At 54.1% G+C, this 18,950-nt stretch overlaps 1 protein-coding gene across 1 annotated transcript in view; it reads left to right on the forward strand.

Annotated features, from left to right (window-relative positions):
• The window catches only part of GCK (glucokinase), a 56,091-nt gene extending 37,141 nt beyond the window's left edge, over positions 1–18,950 (forward strand). The window contains exons 2-10 of the mRNA XM_058296699.2: positions 4,270–4,432; positions 4,961–5,115; positions 5,351–5,470; positions 6,409–6,504; positions 6,630–6,729; positions 8,444–8,627; positions 9,625–9,780; positions 9,989–10,222; positions 10,590–18,950. Of these exons, the coding sequence (XP_058152682.1) occupies positions 4,270–4,432; positions 4,961–5,115; positions 5,351–5,470; positions 6,409–6,504; positions 6,630–6,729; positions 8,444–8,627; positions 9,625–9,780; positions 9,989–10,222; positions 10,590–10,734 (1,353 nt within the window). The 3' untranslated portion in view covers positions 10,735–18,950. The remainder of the gene's footprint in view (positions 1–4,269; positions 4,433–4,960; positions 5,116–5,350; positions 5,471–6,408; positions 6,505–6,629; positions 6,730–8,443; positions 8,628–9,624; positions 9,781–9,988; positions 10,223–10,589) is intronic.

Genomic DNA, 18,950 nt, shown 5'->3' on the forward strand with positions numbered 1-18,950 from the left:
GATGGGGACAGAACCAGGTGCCCAGAAGCGTCCCCCCTCTTCTCACTTGCGCCACAGACGTGCCTCGTGGAGATGGTCTCATTCCCGGAAGGTGGGGGAACGTTCCCCGCGAGGCGGGACGAGGCTGAGGCACCTCTGAGGCGGGGCTCAAGTCCGCACACCCCACGCGTGTGCTTCTCCCAGACCGCAGAGCCGAGGGAATTACTAGGTGGACGCTAAAACTACGGGGGGTTGAATAGGGGCCCCCCAAAAAAGACGCGTTCTAACCGGAACCCCCATCCCGAGAACGGGAGCTGGCTTGGCACTGGCGTCTTTCAAGTTTGGGTCGTTAACAAGGGCCCCCTGGCCTGGAAGGGGCCCTGGCCCGACAGGACAGAGTCCTTAGGGGAAGGTGTCTGGACACGGCAGGGACTGGGAAGGAGCCCGCGAGGGGCAGGCTGAAGCGGTGAGGCCACAGGCCACAGGGCCCGGAGCCCCGAAGCCGCCTGCAGCCCCAGGGGCCGGCACCCTGATTCTGGGCTTCCAGCCTCCCAGCAGTGAGAGAGACATTCCTGTGGTTTTAAGCCATCTGCTTGCAAGATGGGCTACGGCAGCCCTGGAAACGACAGCTGGAGACCCGTCGCCCTCTGGCCAGGTGGCAAGTGTCTGATGTGGCAGGATTTCCAGGATTCTAGGGGGGACAAGTTAGGGGCCAGTGGGACTCAGTGCAGGAGACCTGGGTGCCTCTAGGCCTGCCAGCTCCTCCCACGACCAAGGAAGCAACCGCTCCGTGGCGAGCGGGTGTCCGCAGCCCCAGACCTGGCAATGGGCAGGACGAGCACCGCAGGCCACGGGTGGGGAGATGGCTAGAGCGCCAGAGGGACTGACCTGGCCGAGCCCACAGGGGCATGGGACCCAGCAGAGCTGGAGCACTTGGCCACCACCTTGCATGGAGCCCACGGCAGTGCTATCACTAAGCCGCCACCAAGACCCACCGGCGGTTGCAGGGGTGTGCCGACCTGGCGCCCCCTCACAGGCTGGCGAGAGCCTTGGGGTGCTGGCGCAATGGGGGGACAGTTTTTGTGAAGGGAGAGGCCACCCTGTGGAGCCCCGAGTGCAGCCGGTGGGTTGGAAGAATCCAGCAAATGTTACATCTTTACTGTTAGGCCAGGCCATGGGCAATTTTTAAAAAATTATTTTTGGGGTGTGGTTATATATATATGCATATATATATACACACACACACCATAATTTTGGCCATTTTAGTGATTTTTAAGCGTACAATTCAGTGGCATTAATTGCATGCACAATGGTGAGCTACTGTCACCACCATCCATTACCAAAACTTTTTCCTCCCCCAAACAGAAACCCCACCCCCTCCCCAGCCCCGGAGACTCTGCTCTATAATCTGCCTCTTCTAGCTGTTCAAACGAGTGGAACAGCTGTCCTGTGGGTCTGGTGACCACTCAGCGTCGCGCCTTCGGGCTCATCCACGCTGTGCACTTATCAGCACATCATTGTCTTTTTACTTCTTTCCTTTTTCTGGCATTGTGGCATGAGGAGGTGAGGAGGAGGGCAAAGGTGGCAGCTGTGGCCCTCGAGATCAAGCCTCGCTGCTTCACGGCCTGCCTAGGACGCCAGCGGGGTGGGGTGGATGTCCTTGGGCTCCCGTCACCGATTTACCACAGATGGGGTGGCCGAAACAGGAGCCCGTGCTCCGACGTCGTGGAGCGCAGATGCCCGAGTCGAGGGTGGGCGGCGCCTGCCTGCCTTCCAGGTCCCGCTGGCTCTGGGCTCTGCCTCCACCGGCGCATGGTTTCTCCGTCTGTGTTGCTGGATTAAGGGCCCACCGTTAGCCCCTAGGACCTCATCTTAAGAAGTTAAATCTGCAAAAGACCATATTTCCAAATAACGTCACATTCAGAGGTGCCGGGTGGATGTGGATTTGGGGGACACTCTTCGACCCGGACAGGTGTGTCCCATGTCTGGTTGTGTGTTTTGTCAGAGATATCAGCCCCATCCCTTTCCAACCTTCCCTGGGTCTCATTCTAAGTGGCTCTGAACCAGGATTCTGCATCTGTAAGGAAGGCTTTGCGCTGCAGGAGACAGAAAGGCAGACTATGGTGTAAGCACATGTGTGCTCCCTAACCAGCCTGGAGGTGTGAGTCCCAGGGTCCACTCAGCCAGTGCCACCAGAGCCAGATCACTGTGTCTCTCTTCTCCACTTTCTGGAATATGGTAACAGCTTTTGCCCCTCAGGCCTGTTTCCGCCTGGCTGCAGAATGGCTGCCATAGTGCCTACCATCTCATTCTTATCCAGCTGTGTTCATGAAGTTAGAGGGACCCCTTCTTCCTGCTAAAATCGGAGGCCAATGACAGGTAAATCCCTTCACCTGTCATTGGCCAGAACATGCCAACCAGCAAAGAGGAATGAGATTGTTCTGCTTGGCTTAGACCATCACAGATATCTGCAGGGGCAGGGGAAAGGTCCACCTTCCTTTGTTGTGCTGCCCCCAACCAAATCTGGGTTCTGAAGATGAAGGAAGTATGGACAAATAGCTGTGCTGGCTCCTGGCTGGAATTTAGAGGATACCCCAAACCCTGTTTTAGTTATGTCCCTGGGGACACGAACAATGGGGATTTATTAGCTGAAGGTTTTGACGCTAAAAGAAAGTTCAAATCGAGGTGTCATCGAGGCGATGCTTTCTCCCTGCAGACGGTGGTGCTCTGGGACTGAGTGCCTGCTCCTCAGTCCTGGGCTTGTCACTCAGAAGGCACGTGGTGGCCTCTCCTGGGCTCCCGTCTCTTCCAGTCCCGCTGACGCTCAGCTTCTGGCCCTCCTCCCCATGGCTCGCTCTCTCTTTGTTGGAATTTCCTTCTCTTCTGAGGGACTACAGTAAGAGGATGGAGACCCCTCCCGGCTGGGCTGGGCCGCCCCTTAGCTGAAGCAGCCTCCTGCAAACTCCTACTCACCCTGGGCACAGCCCCGGGGATGGACTGAGCTTAGGAAGCTTTTCCTGGGCCCAGAGCTCCAAAGCCCCCCCCCCCCCCCCCCCGACCTGGCCCTGACGCCGTGTGCGGTAGAATGAGCTTCCGTGGAGAGTGGCTGCTCAGCCCGCTGCCTGGAGCTCACCAGCCCGTCAATTCCACGTTTTCTCCAGGGCGCTGGGGGCCAGAATGCGCCTCCGAGCAGGGCCAGGCTGTGGGGACCCGCGTGGGGACCCCGCAGAGGTGCAGCCGAGGCCAGCCTTCGTGTGGAGAGACCCCCTCCCCGGGCGTCTGGGCTCGCAGGAGCCGCGGACTCGAACCCGCGCCCGGAGCGCTCCGTGGGGTGGACGGCCGCGCTTTCCTTACCCACCCGCCTCTTTGGTGGGCCACCCTTTCCCTCCCAGTGTCGCCGCGCCCCTGCCACGTGCACGTCTGCCCACGCGGGCCCTTCACTTCCTTGGCTGACTTCGCTTGGGCGGAGCGGCTGGCCTCCTGGACCTGCGAGCCGCCCTCCAGGAGGCCCTCCTGGGGCGCCCCAGCCTCCCTGTCCCGCCCACGGGCCTGAGGGGCAGCAGGAAGCCCCCAGGGAAAATGGTTCCCCAGGAACCTTCTCAGGGGGCAAAAGCCCGTGCCCTCTGCTGCTCGCTCCGCCGCAGGCTGCCAGGCTCGATTCAGGAGCCCGTCCTTGAGCCCTGCTGTTTCCGGCTTTTTTTTTCCTTCATTATTTTCTTTTAAATGTTACATTCAATAAATATGAGGTCCCTGTATACCCCCACCCCCTCACCCCACTCCTCCCACATCAGCAACCTCTTCCATCATCGTGGCACATTCACTGCACCTGGTGAATACATTTTGGAGCACCGCTGCAGCACATGGACAGTGGTCTACATTGTAGTCTACACTCTCCCCCAGTCCACCCAGTGGACCACGACAGGACACACAACGTCCAGCATCTGTCCCTATAGCACTACCCAGGACAACTCCAAGTCCTGAAAATGCCCCCACAGCACATCTCTTCTTCCCTCTCCCTACCCTCAGTAGCTACCATGGCCACTTTCTCCACATCAGTGCTACAATTTCTTCCCTTACTGATCTTAGAGTGGACTTAACTGGTGTTCTGCTGGGCAACTATTGTTTCAGGCTTTTTCGGCTGGTTTTACCACGGCGAAGGGCTTGAGATCACTCGTGAGATTTCAAGGGTCCGGCTGTATTGGGAAGGATGCCTGGCGGCTCCCACCCACCCAAAGCCCGCGGCCCCTCCCCAGCCTGGCTGCTGCCCACCCCATCCCGTCCCTCCGGCAGGTGGAGCAGATCCTCGCGGAGTTCCAGCTGCAGGAGGAGGACCTCAAGAAGGTGATGAGACGGATGCAGGAGGAGATGGACCGGGGCCTGAGGCTGGAGACCCACGAGGCGGCCAGCGTGAAGATGCTGCCCACCTACGTGCGCTCCACCCCCGAAGGCTCAGGTACTGCGGCGGGGGCGGGGGGGGGGGGAAGGATGGGCTGAGGGGCGTGGGGCGGGGCTGGGCTCGCGCCATGCCCTGCAGGCACCTGGCCCCAGCCAGATCCCCGCAGGTAGAGGGGCCCCCGTGCCCCCAGCAGCCCTGGTCCCGGCTCTCCAGGGGCAACGACACATCCCCAGCGCCTTGGGCCCTGGATCGAGCAGGCCCTGGCCCTCGGCTCACTGGCCAGCTGGGCTCTCCCACTCCCCCGGGGTAGTCAAACCCCCTACCACTGGCCTTCATCCTCTGACCCAGGAGAGACCAGTGCAGAGTGGAACCCGCTCAGCCCCCGGTGCTCGTGCCCCTGAGGCCAGCCCGAGTCCGGCTTCCCGTGGCCCGTTCCCCCACCCGCCCTTGACCCCTTCCACGGTGTTCCCAGGCCCCTGGACTCCTGGCCTCGGCAGGCCCCGCCTGGGAGCCCCCGAGCCCTCCCCTCCTCTCTCTCTGGCCCTGGAGGCTTCAAGGCCAGCAAGCGTCTCCCTGTGGTTGCAGAAGTCGGGGACTTCCTCTCCCTGGACCTGGGCGGCACCAACTTCAGGGTGATGCTGGTGAAGGTGGGGGAAGGCGAGGCGGGGCAGTGGAGCGTCAAGACCAAGCACCAGATGTACTCCATTCCCGAGGACGTCATGACCGGCACGGCCGAGACGGTCAGCCGCTGGCCCGGGGGCAGGGCGCGGGGGCGGCCAAGGGGACTCTGGGCCGTGGCCAGGGCGGTGCTTCATGGCCGGAGGGGCCAGGCTGGACCCGCCAGCCAGGGGCTGGGCTGACGGAGCCCCGGGGGCTAGTGGCCAATGGGGGGGCAGGCACAGAGGCCCCCGCGGGGAACCGCCTCCGGCCCGCCCCCCGCAGCCAGGGTGGCCCACCTGGGCGTGCGTCTTCCAGCTCTTCGACTACGTCTCCGAGTGCATCTCCGACTTCCTGGACAAGCACCAGATGAAGCACAAGAAGCTGCCCCTGGGCTTCACCTTCTCCTTTCCGGTGCGGCACGAGGACATCGACAAGGTGGGGCCCGCGGGCTGGGCCGGGGGTCAGGGAGGGGTCCCGCCCATGCGGGGACCACCGAGGTCAGGGGGTGTGCGCCCAGAGAAGGGGACGCGTGAAGCCCGCCTCCCGCCACCTTCCCACGCAGCCCCCGAGTTGGGAGAGAGCCCGAGCGCTTGCAAGGGAAGAGCCGGATTCGGATCGCGGCTCTGCCACTCGCGATGTGCTCTAGCCTCACCCTGCGCCATGGGGCGCATCCTAGTGTCACCCCCACAGCGGAGGAGGAAACTCACGTGCCCTTGGTGGGAAGCGGCCGTGCTGGAACTCAACCCAGACCTTGGGCTCAGCACCCACTCACGGTGTCTCTACGAGGCACCGCCTCTTGCTGGTCAGGAGCCTGAGTTTATTCCACTCGTGAGCGAGCACGTCAGCCTGCCATGGTTACGCACAGATGATACGTACATACACACACGTACACCGAGAACACGAGACCTCTGGACAAGAGACAAGGAAAGTCTACTGCTCACAGCCACAGCTGCAGCCAGAGCCCCGTGTGCTGGTTTCCCGAGCTCCCGTCCCCCTGGAAGTATCCGGGAGGGCTGAGGTGGTGCCTCCACCTGCAGCGGGGAGCATTACGGCAGAACCCTGGGATTAGAAAACCCATCTTCTGGAGGCTGCTCCCCTCCAGACTTTATGTTTACCCCAGAGGAGGTCTCCGAGCTTTTGCTTCCATTCTTCAGTTGGCTGGACCAGCAGGCTGAACAGGAGCTCTCGGTGGGACCTTGTTTCCCACGCCCCTCCAGCTTCTGTGGCTGCTGGAGCTCGGTCTCCTCGGCTGTACAATGGGGCTGCATGTGCCGCGGTCAGTTGGCTCCCGGGCCTGTCCCCGCCTGCCGTGGCCCCTGCCCTTCGCCCCCCGCCTCCTGGGCGGCAGCACCGAGGGTCCTCCTTCCCCACAGGGCATCCTTCTCAACTGGACCAAAGGCTTCAAGGCCTCGGGGGCCGAAGGCAACAACGTCGTGGGGCTTCTGCGAGACGCCATCAAGCGCAGAGGGGTGAGTGGCCCCTGCACCCGCCCCTGGGGGCCCCCAGGCAATTCCAGCCTCCCCCACGTTGCAGGGTGGGCCCCACCCAGGCTGACCCTGAGCCCCAGCACGGCTGCCTCTGTGCTTCTTGGCAGGACTTTGAGATGGACGTGGTTGCCATGGTGAATGACACCGTGGCTACAATGATCTCCTGTTACTATGAAGACCACCGGTGTGAGGTCGGCATGATTGTGGGTAAGACCTCCCCCCGCCCCCCCCAGAAGGCTGGGCGCTGTCCACTGCAGGCTGCACAGAGGGAGCTCCCAGCCACTGACAGGCCTCGCGAGGGGGACAGCGGGAGAGCCCGAGGACTTGACGAGTGACGGTGGGGTCTTGGGGAGGGGTCGGGGTGTGGCCTGCACACAGGAGCTCTTCCCTGCGGGCGGAAACATTCCAGTATGGCCACACTTACAGCACCTCCAGGAGTTTTCATGAGCACCCTCTATCTAGTAAATCAACCCAACTAGATGGGTTTATCCAAGTGCAAAGAACAAAAGTGGCGCTCTCCTTTCTCGGGTGGTCCGACCGGATGCGGGCAGCCCAGCTGCCCTCTGCCTGGCTGAAGGCCCTTCCACTCCAGGACAGCTGGCCTCCCGAAGTGGCTGAGGTCGCGCTCGCCATCAGAGGTGCTCTCCACCGGAGGTCAGTCACCTGCTGGCTCCCAGGCCTGCCGTGTTCTCTGCCCACCCTGGCGCTGGAGGCCTGAAAGTCGGTGTCAAGTTCTTTGCTTTGACAGTCGCTTCAGAGGACACACTGCAGTGCGACATATTTGTGTTCTTAGGAATCGATCTCTAATCCTATATATATATACACACCCAAACCTATATATGTACACATATATGCAGGTGTACATATGTGTGCAGGAAGGCATGTGTTCGCATATACCTGTGTGTGTACACATCTGTGTATTCAATTTAAGTTCCTGCCTGCCTCACGTATTCTCTTACATCTTTTCCCTTCCTTCTACCTTCAAGGTGGAAAGTGGCCTTTAAGACCAACATCTGAACAGTGTCTCCAGGGTCCCTGGCTGTGCCCCCTGGCCACCGCTACCAGGGTCTGGGGCCACCCAATCGGGTGTGGCTCCTAAGACACCTACCATTCGCTCTCACCAAGCCAGGCTCAGGCCAGCCCCGTCTGTGGCTCGCACCTGCCCTGCCAACTTGCTCACCCGTCCACTCAGAGTCTACATTTAGAGCCATCAGCAATATCTAAACATGGGGAGAATCCACATAAAAGTCTGGCCCTGAGGTTTCTCACAAAAAACCTAGAAGGCCTGGTCCGGCTGGGATGCAGGGAATGGGGCGCCCCGGGACAGGCGCGTAGCCACTGGTGCCAGACACCGCCTGAGCCCTGGCCTGCGCACACGCCCGCCTGGCCCCTGGCGCGCTGGAGGTCAGGCCCTGGCCAGCTCCCAGGCACGTGCCCAGTGCGGTGGCCTCGAGCTCAGCTCCGTGCCCTGCTCTCACCTTGGCAGTGCTTGATACCTTGAGAGCTGGAGCCTCCGTTTTCACTTTGCACTGCACCCTGCCAGTGTCACAGCCGGTGCTGCCTGCAGTTGTCTATGAGGGGCTCTGGGGGCCCACGCCAGGACTGACTCACCCCTGGGCACCCTGGTCAGAGAAGCTTGACATGTGTGCGGAAAGTGCTGGCAAACAAGGCAAAAGCCCACAAGGGTGGGCCGGGGGGCGCTGAGCAGTGGTCTCTCCATTGCTCCCGGCAATGCCGGGAGGCCCTGCACGCAGCATGGGGGTGCACAGAATGAGGGGGGACTCAGGGGAGGCTGGCAAGACACAAGGCCAAGGGAACTTCCCTGCAGGCCAGGCCCCCCCCTCACATCCCACCAGGCCATCCAGGGTGGGGGGGGGGATAGCCACAGCAGGGGTACTGATGTCACCCCCCCACCCTGCAGGTACCGGCTGCAACGCCTGCTACATGGAGGAGATGCAGAACGTGGAGCTGGTGGAGGGGAACGAGGGCCGCATGTGTGTCAACACCGAGTGGGGGGCCTTCGGGGACTCGGGAGAGCTGGACGACTTCCTGCTGGAGTACGACCGCGTGGTGGACGAGAACTCCCTGAACCCGGGTCAGCAGCTGTAAGGACCGCCCCTCCCCCAGCCCCGCCGCCCCTCCCCCCGAGCGCTCAGCCTCCCGAGAGACCGCTGGGCCGTGCCCTGGGCTCGCGCCGCGGCAGATGGACACCCTGCCCTTCCCCCACATAATGGGCTTGTTTTCAAACTCCTCTGGGGAAAAGCAAATTGACACTTCCTTCCTCAGCGGGCTCGTGGGTTCATTCATTCTGCTCGCACTCACGGCCCTCTGCGGGCTGGAACGGCACAGATGGGCAGGCTCCATCCTCAGAAAGAAAAGAGCTCGTGTTTAGATGTTGGGGGGGGGGGGAGAACTGCCACAAAACCCGCCGCCAAGATTGATCGTGCTGAGCCCAGAGTTCCCCAAAGCAAACATGTGTCCACGTTCAGCACAGGCGTGCTGGCACCGTGCCCAACGCCGCCGCCGGCTGGAGCCGCCGACAGGGGCGCGCCGCGCACGCGACCTCGCGCCCACCTTCGGCTCTGCGCCCTGGCGCGCTAGCGGCGCCGTCGGCTTAATGGCTGGCGCTCACACCCCCAACGCGGCCACCAGCGTGAAACGTCGATCAAGACGCAGAGGCTGAGGTTCGCGGACATTCCGCGACCTCGAGCTCAGCTCCGTCCCAGGGCACACACCCCGACCTCGGTGCCCGCTGGGGCTTTCGCTGGCCTGACGATCCCAGCGTCCGCACCCTGTCAGGCGGTGGCCACCCCGTGCTCGGCAGGGCCCAGCGAACCACGGTTTGAGAAGCCTGCGAGCGGGGCCGCAACGCTCCGCTCGCTCCGCGCGCGCGCCAGCCGCGGGCAGCCTCAGTCCCTCAGGTGAAGGCGTCCCAGGCGCAGCCGGCCTGAACCCAGACTTGGAGCCACAGCGGGTGGCGGCCCCAGGCGCTCCCGGGGGGCGTGGGGCCTGGCCTCGTCTCCGCCTGCACCGGGCACCTCGGGCCAGGCTCGGTGGCGCGCGGCCGCCCGCGGTGACCCCGCCGCCCGGCCTCCGCCGCAGGTACGAGAAGCTCATCGGCGGCAAGTACATGGGCGAGCTGGTGCGGCTCCTGCTGCTGAAGCTCGTGGACCAGAACCTGCTCTTCCACGGCGAGGCCTCGGAGCACCTGCGCACGCGCGGCGCCTTCGAGACGCGCTTCGTCTCGCAGGTGGAGAGGTGCGCCGGGGACGTGGGGAGCGGGGCGGGAAGGGCCTCCCGCGCGAGGTCCGAGGCGGGGCCCTAGGTGGCGGCGGGGCCCTGGGAGCGGGGGTCCCAGGCGGGCCTCCAAATGGGGTCACACGGTCCGGAAGGCTGCGTCTCTCCGGGCGGGCTGGGGGCGCGGCAGGACCCGCGGCGACGCGTCCGCCTCCTCCGCGCCCCGCAGCGACTCGGGCGACCGGAAGCAGATCTACAACATCCTGCGCACCCTGGGGCTGCGCCCGTCGGCCGCCGACTGCGACCTGGTGCGCCGCGCCTGCGAGAGCGTGTCCACGCGCGCCGCGCAGATGTGCTCGGCGGGGCTGGCGGCCGTGCTCAACCGCATGCGCCAGAGCCGCAGCGAGGACGTGATGCGTATCACCGTGGGCGTGGACGGCTCCGTGTACAAGCTGCACCCCAGGTGAGCCCAAGCTGCGCCCCAGGTCAGCCCGCGGCGGGTGGGAGAGCAGGGGGCGCCTCGGGGTGTGGATGCTGTCGCAGCGGAGCCGCCCTCGCCCACATACCCTCCTGGGCACGCGCGTCCTGACGCAGGCGCTGAGGTGGAAACGGACGGACGCTCGCTGAGATCCCTGCGGCTCAAGGCTTCAGGAGTCCCCCATTCTCTGTCCACCTGCTCCTACCCCTCTCCCTCCTTATCCCAATCTGAACAAGGCCCCTCGCCCTAGGCTGCTGGGTCCCCTAGCAGGCACGTCCAGGGCCCCGGGTGGATGACCCTGGAGGGTGGGAAGGGCAGTCTGGAAGAGCAAGCCTTTTTCCCTCCTCCGCAGCTTCAAGGACCGGTTTCACGCCAGCGTCCGGCGACTGACGCCCAGCTGCGAGATCACCTTCATTGAGTCCCAGGAGGGCAGCGGCCGGGGCGCGGCGCTGGTGTCCGCGGTGGCTTGTAAGAAGGCCTGCTTGCTGGGCCAGTGAGAGCAGAGGCCCAGCCCAGGGAGGGCAGCCCCTGGGCCCTGTGTGCCCCCCCCACCCGGCGCCAGGGCGCTCAACAGGTGCTGCCAGGCTGGACCAGGACAGGAGGCCTCTCCTTGTATGGCCGCGGAAGCTCTCCATCCCCTTTGCCAAGCTCCAGGAAGACCAGGCAGGGGCCCACCCAGGGACCGGGTGGCCTCCTCTCTGAGCCAGGGGACTGACAGCCCACGGCCTTTGCTGCTATTGGGGCTGGGAGCTGGAATGAGAGAAATGGAGACTCCCAAAGCCCTGCCCCTTCTTACCTGAATCCCACCATCCGTAACAGTTGCCCACTCAAGACTGGCATCTCCGCATTGCCTGTCAGCCTGGCGCAGCCATGCCTGGCCTGTGCCTGGGGGAGAGGCTGCCAGCGCTGGGCACAGACCGAGCTTCCCGGTGAGCTCACCCCAGGGGTGCAGGGAGGCATCTGGCTTGGCTGTGGGGCAGGAGGGCGCTGACCACCCAGGCCTGCCCACTCTCTCACTGCCCAGGGGTGCAGAGGCAGGGGGCAGCTCCGTGGAGCTGGCTTCCTGTTGTGTGACTGTGCCTGGCCCCTCCCACAGCCCCATCCCTGAGTTGCTGGTTTCTCATCCTGGAATGGACTCGCACAGAAGTACAAGAGACAGGCTCATTCCCAAAACCCTGGCCCAAAGGGCCACCCTATGGGTGGGCGGTCCACGCAGGAGAGAGGAAATCCAACCACCTCCGTGCCTCAAGGCCCTCCCCCTGTTAAGGCAGGAGCCCCTGCTGTTCCCCCAGGTGGCCTGGGGGCACCTGGGGAGGGCACCTGGGCTCCCACAACTGCTACCCCAGGAGGAAACCCCAAGCAGCCTCAGCGCCAGCCAGGGGGCCACCCAGGCCTTCTTCTTCTTCCTCGCCAGACCTCTCATGTGCCATGGCACCCTTCCCACGCCCAACCTGTAGCCGGGCGTGTTCTTTTTTCTTCTACATTTTTTTCCCCTTTTTTAAAAATAAATAAATTCTTTAATTTCTGCAAACACTCCCCCTTCCCCTCTAAGTTGTAACCTCTTGGTTGCTTTCTATCTCTGCAAATTTGCTATTTCTGGTCACCTCTTCTAAGTGATGTATAATTTTTGTCCTTATGTGTCTTGCTGATTCCACGGAGCATACTGTTTTCAAGGTTCTTCCATGTTGCAGCGTGTCTCAGAATGTCACTCTTTCTTACGTCTGAATATTATTCCATTGTGTATATATACCACATTTTATTCAGCCATTTGTTGATGGACACGGGTTGCTTACACTTTCTGGCTCTTGTGAATAATGCTGCTATGAACATTGATGTACAGGTAATCTATTTGAGACCCTGTTTTCACTCTCTTTGGGTAGTATCTAGAAGTGAAATTGCAGGGTCATTTGGTAAATCTATAACTTTTTGAGAAACTGCCATATTGTTTTCCACAGTGGCTGCACCATTTTACGTTCCCACCAACAATGCACTAGAGTTGCCATTTCCCCACATTCCCTCCAGCATTTGTTATTTTCCATTTTTCAGTAATAGCTGCCCTTGTGTGATGCGGTATCTCATTGTGGTTTTGATTTGCATTTCCCTAATGACTAATAACGTTGAGCATCTTTTCATGTGTTTCTTGACCATTTGAATGTGTTCTTAGGAAACATGTCTATTCAAGCCCTTTGCCCATTTTTGGTTGGGTTTGTCTTTTTGCCATTACATTGTGAATGTTCTTTATATTTCCTTATCTGATATGTGGTTTGAAACTGTTTTCTCCCATTCTGTTATGTTGTCTTTTTATTTTCTTGATCATTTCCTTCAGTGCACAAAAGTTTTTAATTTTGATGAAATCAAATTTATCTGCTGTTTATTTTGTTGTTAGTTCTTTTGGTGTCTTATCTAAGAATCCACTGCCGAATCCCAGGTCATGAAGGTGTTCCCCTATGGTATCTTCCAAGAGCTCTTATATTTAGGTCCTTGATCCATTTTGGGTTGATTTTTATATATGGTGTGAGATAGGGGCCCACTTTCATTCTTTGGCATGTAGATATCCAGTTTAGCCAATACTATTTGTTGAAGAAACTATTATTTTCCCACTGTCTGTTCTTTGCATTGTCAAAAATCAGTTGGCCAAAGATGTATGGATCTATATCTGAACTTTCAATTCTGTTCCATAAATCTATTTGTCTATCTTTATGCCAGTACCATCCTGTTTTGATTACTGTAGCTTTGAACTGCAATTTGAAATCAGGAAGAATGAGTCCTCCAACCCTGTTCTTCATTTTCAAGATTGTTTTGGCTATTCAGGGTCCCTAGAAGTTCTATGTGAATTTAAGAATTGGTTTTTCCATTTCTACAAAAAAAAAAAAAAAAAGCTGCTGGAATTTTGATAGGGTGTGCATTGAATTTGTATATTGCTTTGGGTAATATTGACATATTAACCATATTTACTGTATCAATTCATGAACATGAATGTCTTGCCATTTACTTAGGTCTTCAATTTCTTTCAGCAGTATTTTTTGGTTTTCGGTATACAAGTCTTCTGTATTTCCAGTTAAATTTAGATGCCATTATACATGGAATTGTTTTCTTAATTTCCTTTTTGGATTGTACATTGCTGCTGTATAGGAACACAATTGATTTTTGTGTATTGATCTTGTATTCTGCCAGTTTGCTGAACTTATTGGCTCTAAAAGTTTTCTTGTGGATTCCTTTGGATTTTCTATATATAGATCATGCCAGCTGCAAATAGAGATAGTTTTGATTATTCCTTTCTAATTTGGATAATTTTTTTCTTTTTTTGCCCAATTGCTCTGGCAAGAAATTCTAGTAAAATATTGAATAGCAGTGATGAAAGCAGGCATCCTTGTCTCATTCCTGATCTTATGGGAAGTTTTGAGCCTTTCACCATTGAGTATGATGTTAGCTGTGGGGTTTTCATAAATGGCCTTTATCATGTTAAGAAAGCTCCCTTCTATTCCTACTTTTCTGAGTGTTTTTATCAAGAAAGGGTACTGGATTTTCTCGAGTACCTTTTCTGTGTCTATATATATAGGAAATTATATTGATTGGTTTCCTTATGTTGAACCACCCTTGCATTCCTGGAATAAATTCCATTTGGTCGTGGTGTAAAATTTTTAAAATATTTTGTTGAATTCATTTGCTAGTATTTTGTTAAAGATTTTTACATCTATAGCTACAAGGGAAATTGGTCTGTGGTTTGCTTTTCTTGTGACATTTTTACGAGGCTTTGGTATTGGAGTAATACTGGCCTCATAGAATGAATTTGGAAGTGTCCCCTCATCTTGAATTCTTTGGAGGAGTTTGATTGCAAAGGACTGGTGTTAATTCTTCAAATGTTTTACAGAATTCAACAGTGAAGCCATTTGGGCAGAAGGTTTTTGATTATTGATTGAATCTTATAGGTTTGTTGAATCTTAACTTATAAGTTTGTTGAGACTTTCTTTTCTTAAGTCTATTTGGGCAATTGGTGTTTTTCTAGGAATTTTTCCATTTCTTCTAGATGATCTAGTTTATTGGTATACAGTTGTTTATAATATTCCCTTATAAGCACTTTGATTTTTGTATGGTCAGCAATGGTATCACCTATTTTCTTTCTGATTTTAGTTATTTTCATATTTTCTCTTTTTCCTTTTGTCAGTCTAGCTAAAGGTTTGTCAATTTTATTGATTTTTTTCCAAAGAAACAACTTTTCATGTTGTTTATTCTCTCAATTGTTTTTTTATTCTCCATTTAATTTATCTCTGCTCTAATCTTAATTATTTACTTCTGCTAACTTTCCTCTTACTTTGCTCTTCTTTTTCTAGTTCCTCAAGATGTAAAGTCAGGTTATTAATTTGAGATCTTTCTTCCTTTTTAGGCATTCATAGCTATAAAGTGCCTTTTGCACTATGCATACTCTTTTTTTTTTTTTTTTTTTTAAGATTTATTTATTTATTTAATTTCCCCCCCTCCCCTGGTTGTCTGTTCTTGGTGTCTATTTGCTGCGTCTTGTTTCTTTGTCCGCTTCTGTTGTTGTCAGCGGCACGGGAAGTGTGGGCGGTGCCATTCCTGGGCAGGCTGCACTTTCTTTTCACGCTGGGCGGCTTTCCTCACGGGCGCACTCCTTGCGCGTGGGGCTCCCCCACTCAGGGGACACCCTTGCGTGGCACGGCACTCCTTGCGCACATCAGCACTGCGCATGGCCAGCTCCACACGGGTCAAGGAGGCCCGGGGTTTGAACCGCGGACCTCCCATGTGGTAGACGGACGCCCTAACCACTGGGCCAAAGTCCGTTTCCCATGCACTATGCATACTCTATATCCCATAACTTTTGGTATGTTGTGTCTTTTTTTTCCATTCATCTCTATTTTCTAATTTTCCTTGTAATTTCTCCTTTAAACCATTGATTGTTTAAGAATGTGCTGTTTAATGCCCGCATATTTGTAAATATTCAGTTTCCAGTTTTTCTGTTACTGATTTCTTCAATGTTGTCAGAAAAGTTACTTTGCATAATCTCAATATTTTTAAATGTATTGAGACTTGTCTTGTGCCCTGAAATATAGTCTGTCCTGGAGAATGATCTGTTTGCACTTGAAAAGAATGTGTATGCTGCTGTTGGGCAAAATTCTTTATGAATATCTATTAGATCTAGTTGGTTTATAGTATTGTTCAGGTCTTCTATTTCTTTATTGATCTTTTGTTTAGATTTTCTATCCAGTATTGGAAAGAGTATATTGTAATCTCCAACTATTATTGTAGAACTGCCTATTTCTCCCTTCAAGTTGGTCAATGTTTACTTCATATATTTTGGCTCTCTGTTATTAGGTGTGTTTGTAATTGTTAAATCTTCTTTTAGGTTGACACTTTTATCAATATATGATGTCCATCTTTGCCTCTAGTAATATTTTTTAAATATTTTTTTAATGTAGTCGCCCTGTCTTTTTTTTTTTAAGATTTTATTTTTATTTATTTCTCTCCCCTTCCCCCTCCCCACAGTTGTCTGTTCTCTGTGTCCATTTTGCTGCGTGTTCTTCTTTGTCCACTTCTGTTGTTTTCAGCGGCACGGGAATCTGTCTCTTTTGTTGCATCATCTTGTTGTGTCAGCTCTCCGTGTGTGGCGCCATTCTGGGCAGACTGAACTTTCGCACTGGGCGGCTCTCCTTACGGGTCACACTCCTTGCGCATGGGGCTCCCCTACGCAGGGGACACCCCTGTGGGGCACGGCACTCCTTGTGCGCATCAGCACTGTGCATGGGCCAGCTCCACACGGGTCAAGGAGGCCCGGGGTTTGAACCACGGACCTCCCATGTGGTAGACGGACGCCCTAACCACTGGGCTAAGTCTGCTTCCCACCCTATCTCTTTTGATTACTGTTTGTATGGAATATTTTTTTCTACCCTTTAACTTCCAGCCAGTTTTTATCTATGGATCATGTTTCTTTATTCATTCTGCCCATCACTCCCTTTTTATTGGAGAGCTAATCCATTTACAATTAAGGTAAGGACTGATAAGGCAAAATTTACTCTGCCATTTTGCTAATTGTTTTTTGTAAGTCTTATACCTTTATAGTCCCTCCTTCCTCTCATTACTGACTTCCTTTTTGTTTAGGTGACCTTTTATAATGAACAACTTTGAATTACATATCCTTTCCTTTTTTGTATATATTCTAGATATTTTCTTGATGGTCACCATGGGGATTATATTAAGTATCCTAAATCTATTGCAGTTTAGTTCGTGTTGATTCCAACTTAACTCCAATAGCCTACACATACACTATACCTATATCCCTCCATCCCTCCTTTTTATGTTGTTCTTGCCACAAACTACATCTTTTTGTATGTGTACCCAGTAACAAAGATTTATACTTGTTTTTATATGTTTGAATTTGAGACCTTTTAAGAAGTAATTACAAATGAAACAATGCATTTATATTAATCCATATTGTTACTTACACCAGAGGTCTTTATTTCTTCGTACAATACGAGTTACTCTCTAGTGTCCTTTCCTTTCACCATGAAGGATTCCCTTTAGCATTACCCGCAGTGTGGCTCTGGTGGTAATGAACTCCCTCAGTTTTTGTTTGTCTGAAAATATACTGAACCTGGGACCTTGTGGGAAGCCAGCACCACATCAGCTTCCCTGAGTTGGTTTGTTCATTTGTTTTGCTTTTGTTTGGTTTTGTTTTTTCAGGAGGTACCAGGAACCAAACCCGGGACCTCCCATGTGAGAGATGGGTCCTCAACTGCTTGAACCACATCTGCTCCCTTTCCCTCATTTTTGAAGGACAAATTTGCCAGGTGTATTATTCTTGGGTCGCAATTTTTTTTCTTTCAGCACTTTCAATATGCCCTTCCATTGGCATCTGGCTCATTGGTTTCTATTGAGAAATTGGGTATTAAGCCCATTAAGGATACTTTCTCTGTGATGTGTTACTTCTCTTTTGCTGTTTTTAAAGTTCTGTCTTTATCCTTGGCGTTTGACAGATTGATTACAATATGTCTCGGTGTCGTTGGCTTCATCTTGCTTGGCATTCCTTGAGCTTCTTGGATTTGTATATTCATACCTTTCATCAGATTTGGGAAATTTTCAGCCATTAGTTGTTTGAATATTTTTTTCTGGTCCTTTATCTCCCTTCTCCTGGGACTCCTATGATGCATATATTAGCATGCTTGATGGTGTTTCAAAGGTTGCTCAGACACTGTTCCTTTTCTTTTTTTCCCAATCTTTTTTTCTTTCTGCCCCTCAATCTGGACAATTTCAATTATATTTTCTTCCAGTTTGCTGATCCTTACTTTTGCCTCCTCTGCTGTTGAACTACTCTATTGAAGTTTCATTTCAGTTACCGTACTTCTGAGTTCCAGAATTTCCATTTAGTTCTTCTTATTGAAATTCTCATTATTGAAATTCTCGTTTTGTTCATATATTGTTTTCCTGATTTCCTTTAGTCATTTGTCCATGTTTTCCTTTAGTTCATTGATCCTATTTAAGAGAGTTGTTTTAAGATCTTTGATTAGTATAGTTCCAGAGCCTGAGCTTTTTCTGGAATATTTTATGTCAAATCCTTTTTTCCTGTGATCGGGCCATACTTTCCTGTCTCCTTTTATATTTTGTAATTTTTCTGTTGATAACTGGACATTCTGAGTGTTATGTTGTGGTCACTTGGGAAATCTTGTTTTTCCCACTGTTGAGTCTGCCAGATCAAGAACAAGAAGAATAAAGAAAGAAATTCTTAAAAGAAAGGGGGAAAACAAAGAAAAAATATTTCTAACAAAACACCCACACACCAAAAAACAAAGAAAGAAAGAAGGTGCACTGCCTTTCTAAGTCTCCTGTTACGTGCTGGTAGGAAACTGCAAGCTGCTGCTGTAAGGTCAGGAAACCTCAGGGATCCACCAGACCCAAAGACACTTAACAGAGAAAGAGGAAAACTAGCCAACCAAAAAAGAAAAGAAAAGAAAAGGAAGGCACGCTGGCTCTTTATGTCCCAGTAGGGGCTGGTACATAACCAGAAGACACTGCTGCCAAGAGTTCTGAAACTGAGGGTGGCATCTACCCTGGGCCCTCAGGGATCCACCAGACTACTCAACACAGGAAAGAGAAAGAAGAAACCCAACCAAAAAGAGGTGCACTGGCTCTTTAAGTCCTGGTGGAAGCTGGTGAGAAACAGAGGTCACTGCTGCTGGAGTGCGCTGGGCTCAGAGACCTGCCCAGCCAGGAAACACCCACAGAGACGGGGAAACCAGCTGCAGAAAGGGCGCTAGCTCTTGTCTGGGTGGATGCTGGTGGGAGGCCGGACAGCTGCCCAGAGGGCTGAAAGTGAGGCCAGCTTCCACCCTGGTGGCTCCGAGATTCCCCAGACTGACCTTGACCCTCAGCGCCGGCTTTTGGAGGCGGTTTCCTCCGCCAGGCTCCTGGGATGCAGGCCACGTTGCCACAGCTACAGCTGTTTCTGCAGCCACGGGGCTGAGGAGCGGGGGCAGGTCACTGGCTCGTGCTTTCACCCCCAGCAACGTCTCCCCGCCTCCGGCCATCCTGTATTGCTCTAGATGTCCATCCTGGTGCCAGGGCTGCCCCCTTGTTGATGCCGATCTCTTTTTCCAGCTTGTTCATTTTTCTCCCGGAGGGAGTGATTTGTAAAACCTACTCTGCCAATTTTGAACCTATGCTCTCCTGGGTGGGTTTTTTAATTAAAAAATCTTAAACTTTT

This window comes from Dasypus novemcinctus, chromosome 5, assembly GCF_030445035.2.
Source record: "Dasypus novemcinctus isolate mDasNov1 chromosome 5, mDasNov1.1.hap2, whole genome shotgun sequence".
Taxonomy (NCBI): domain Eukaryota; kingdom Metazoa; phylum Chordata; class Mammalia; order Cingulata; family Dasypodidae; genus Dasypus; species Dasypus novemcinctus.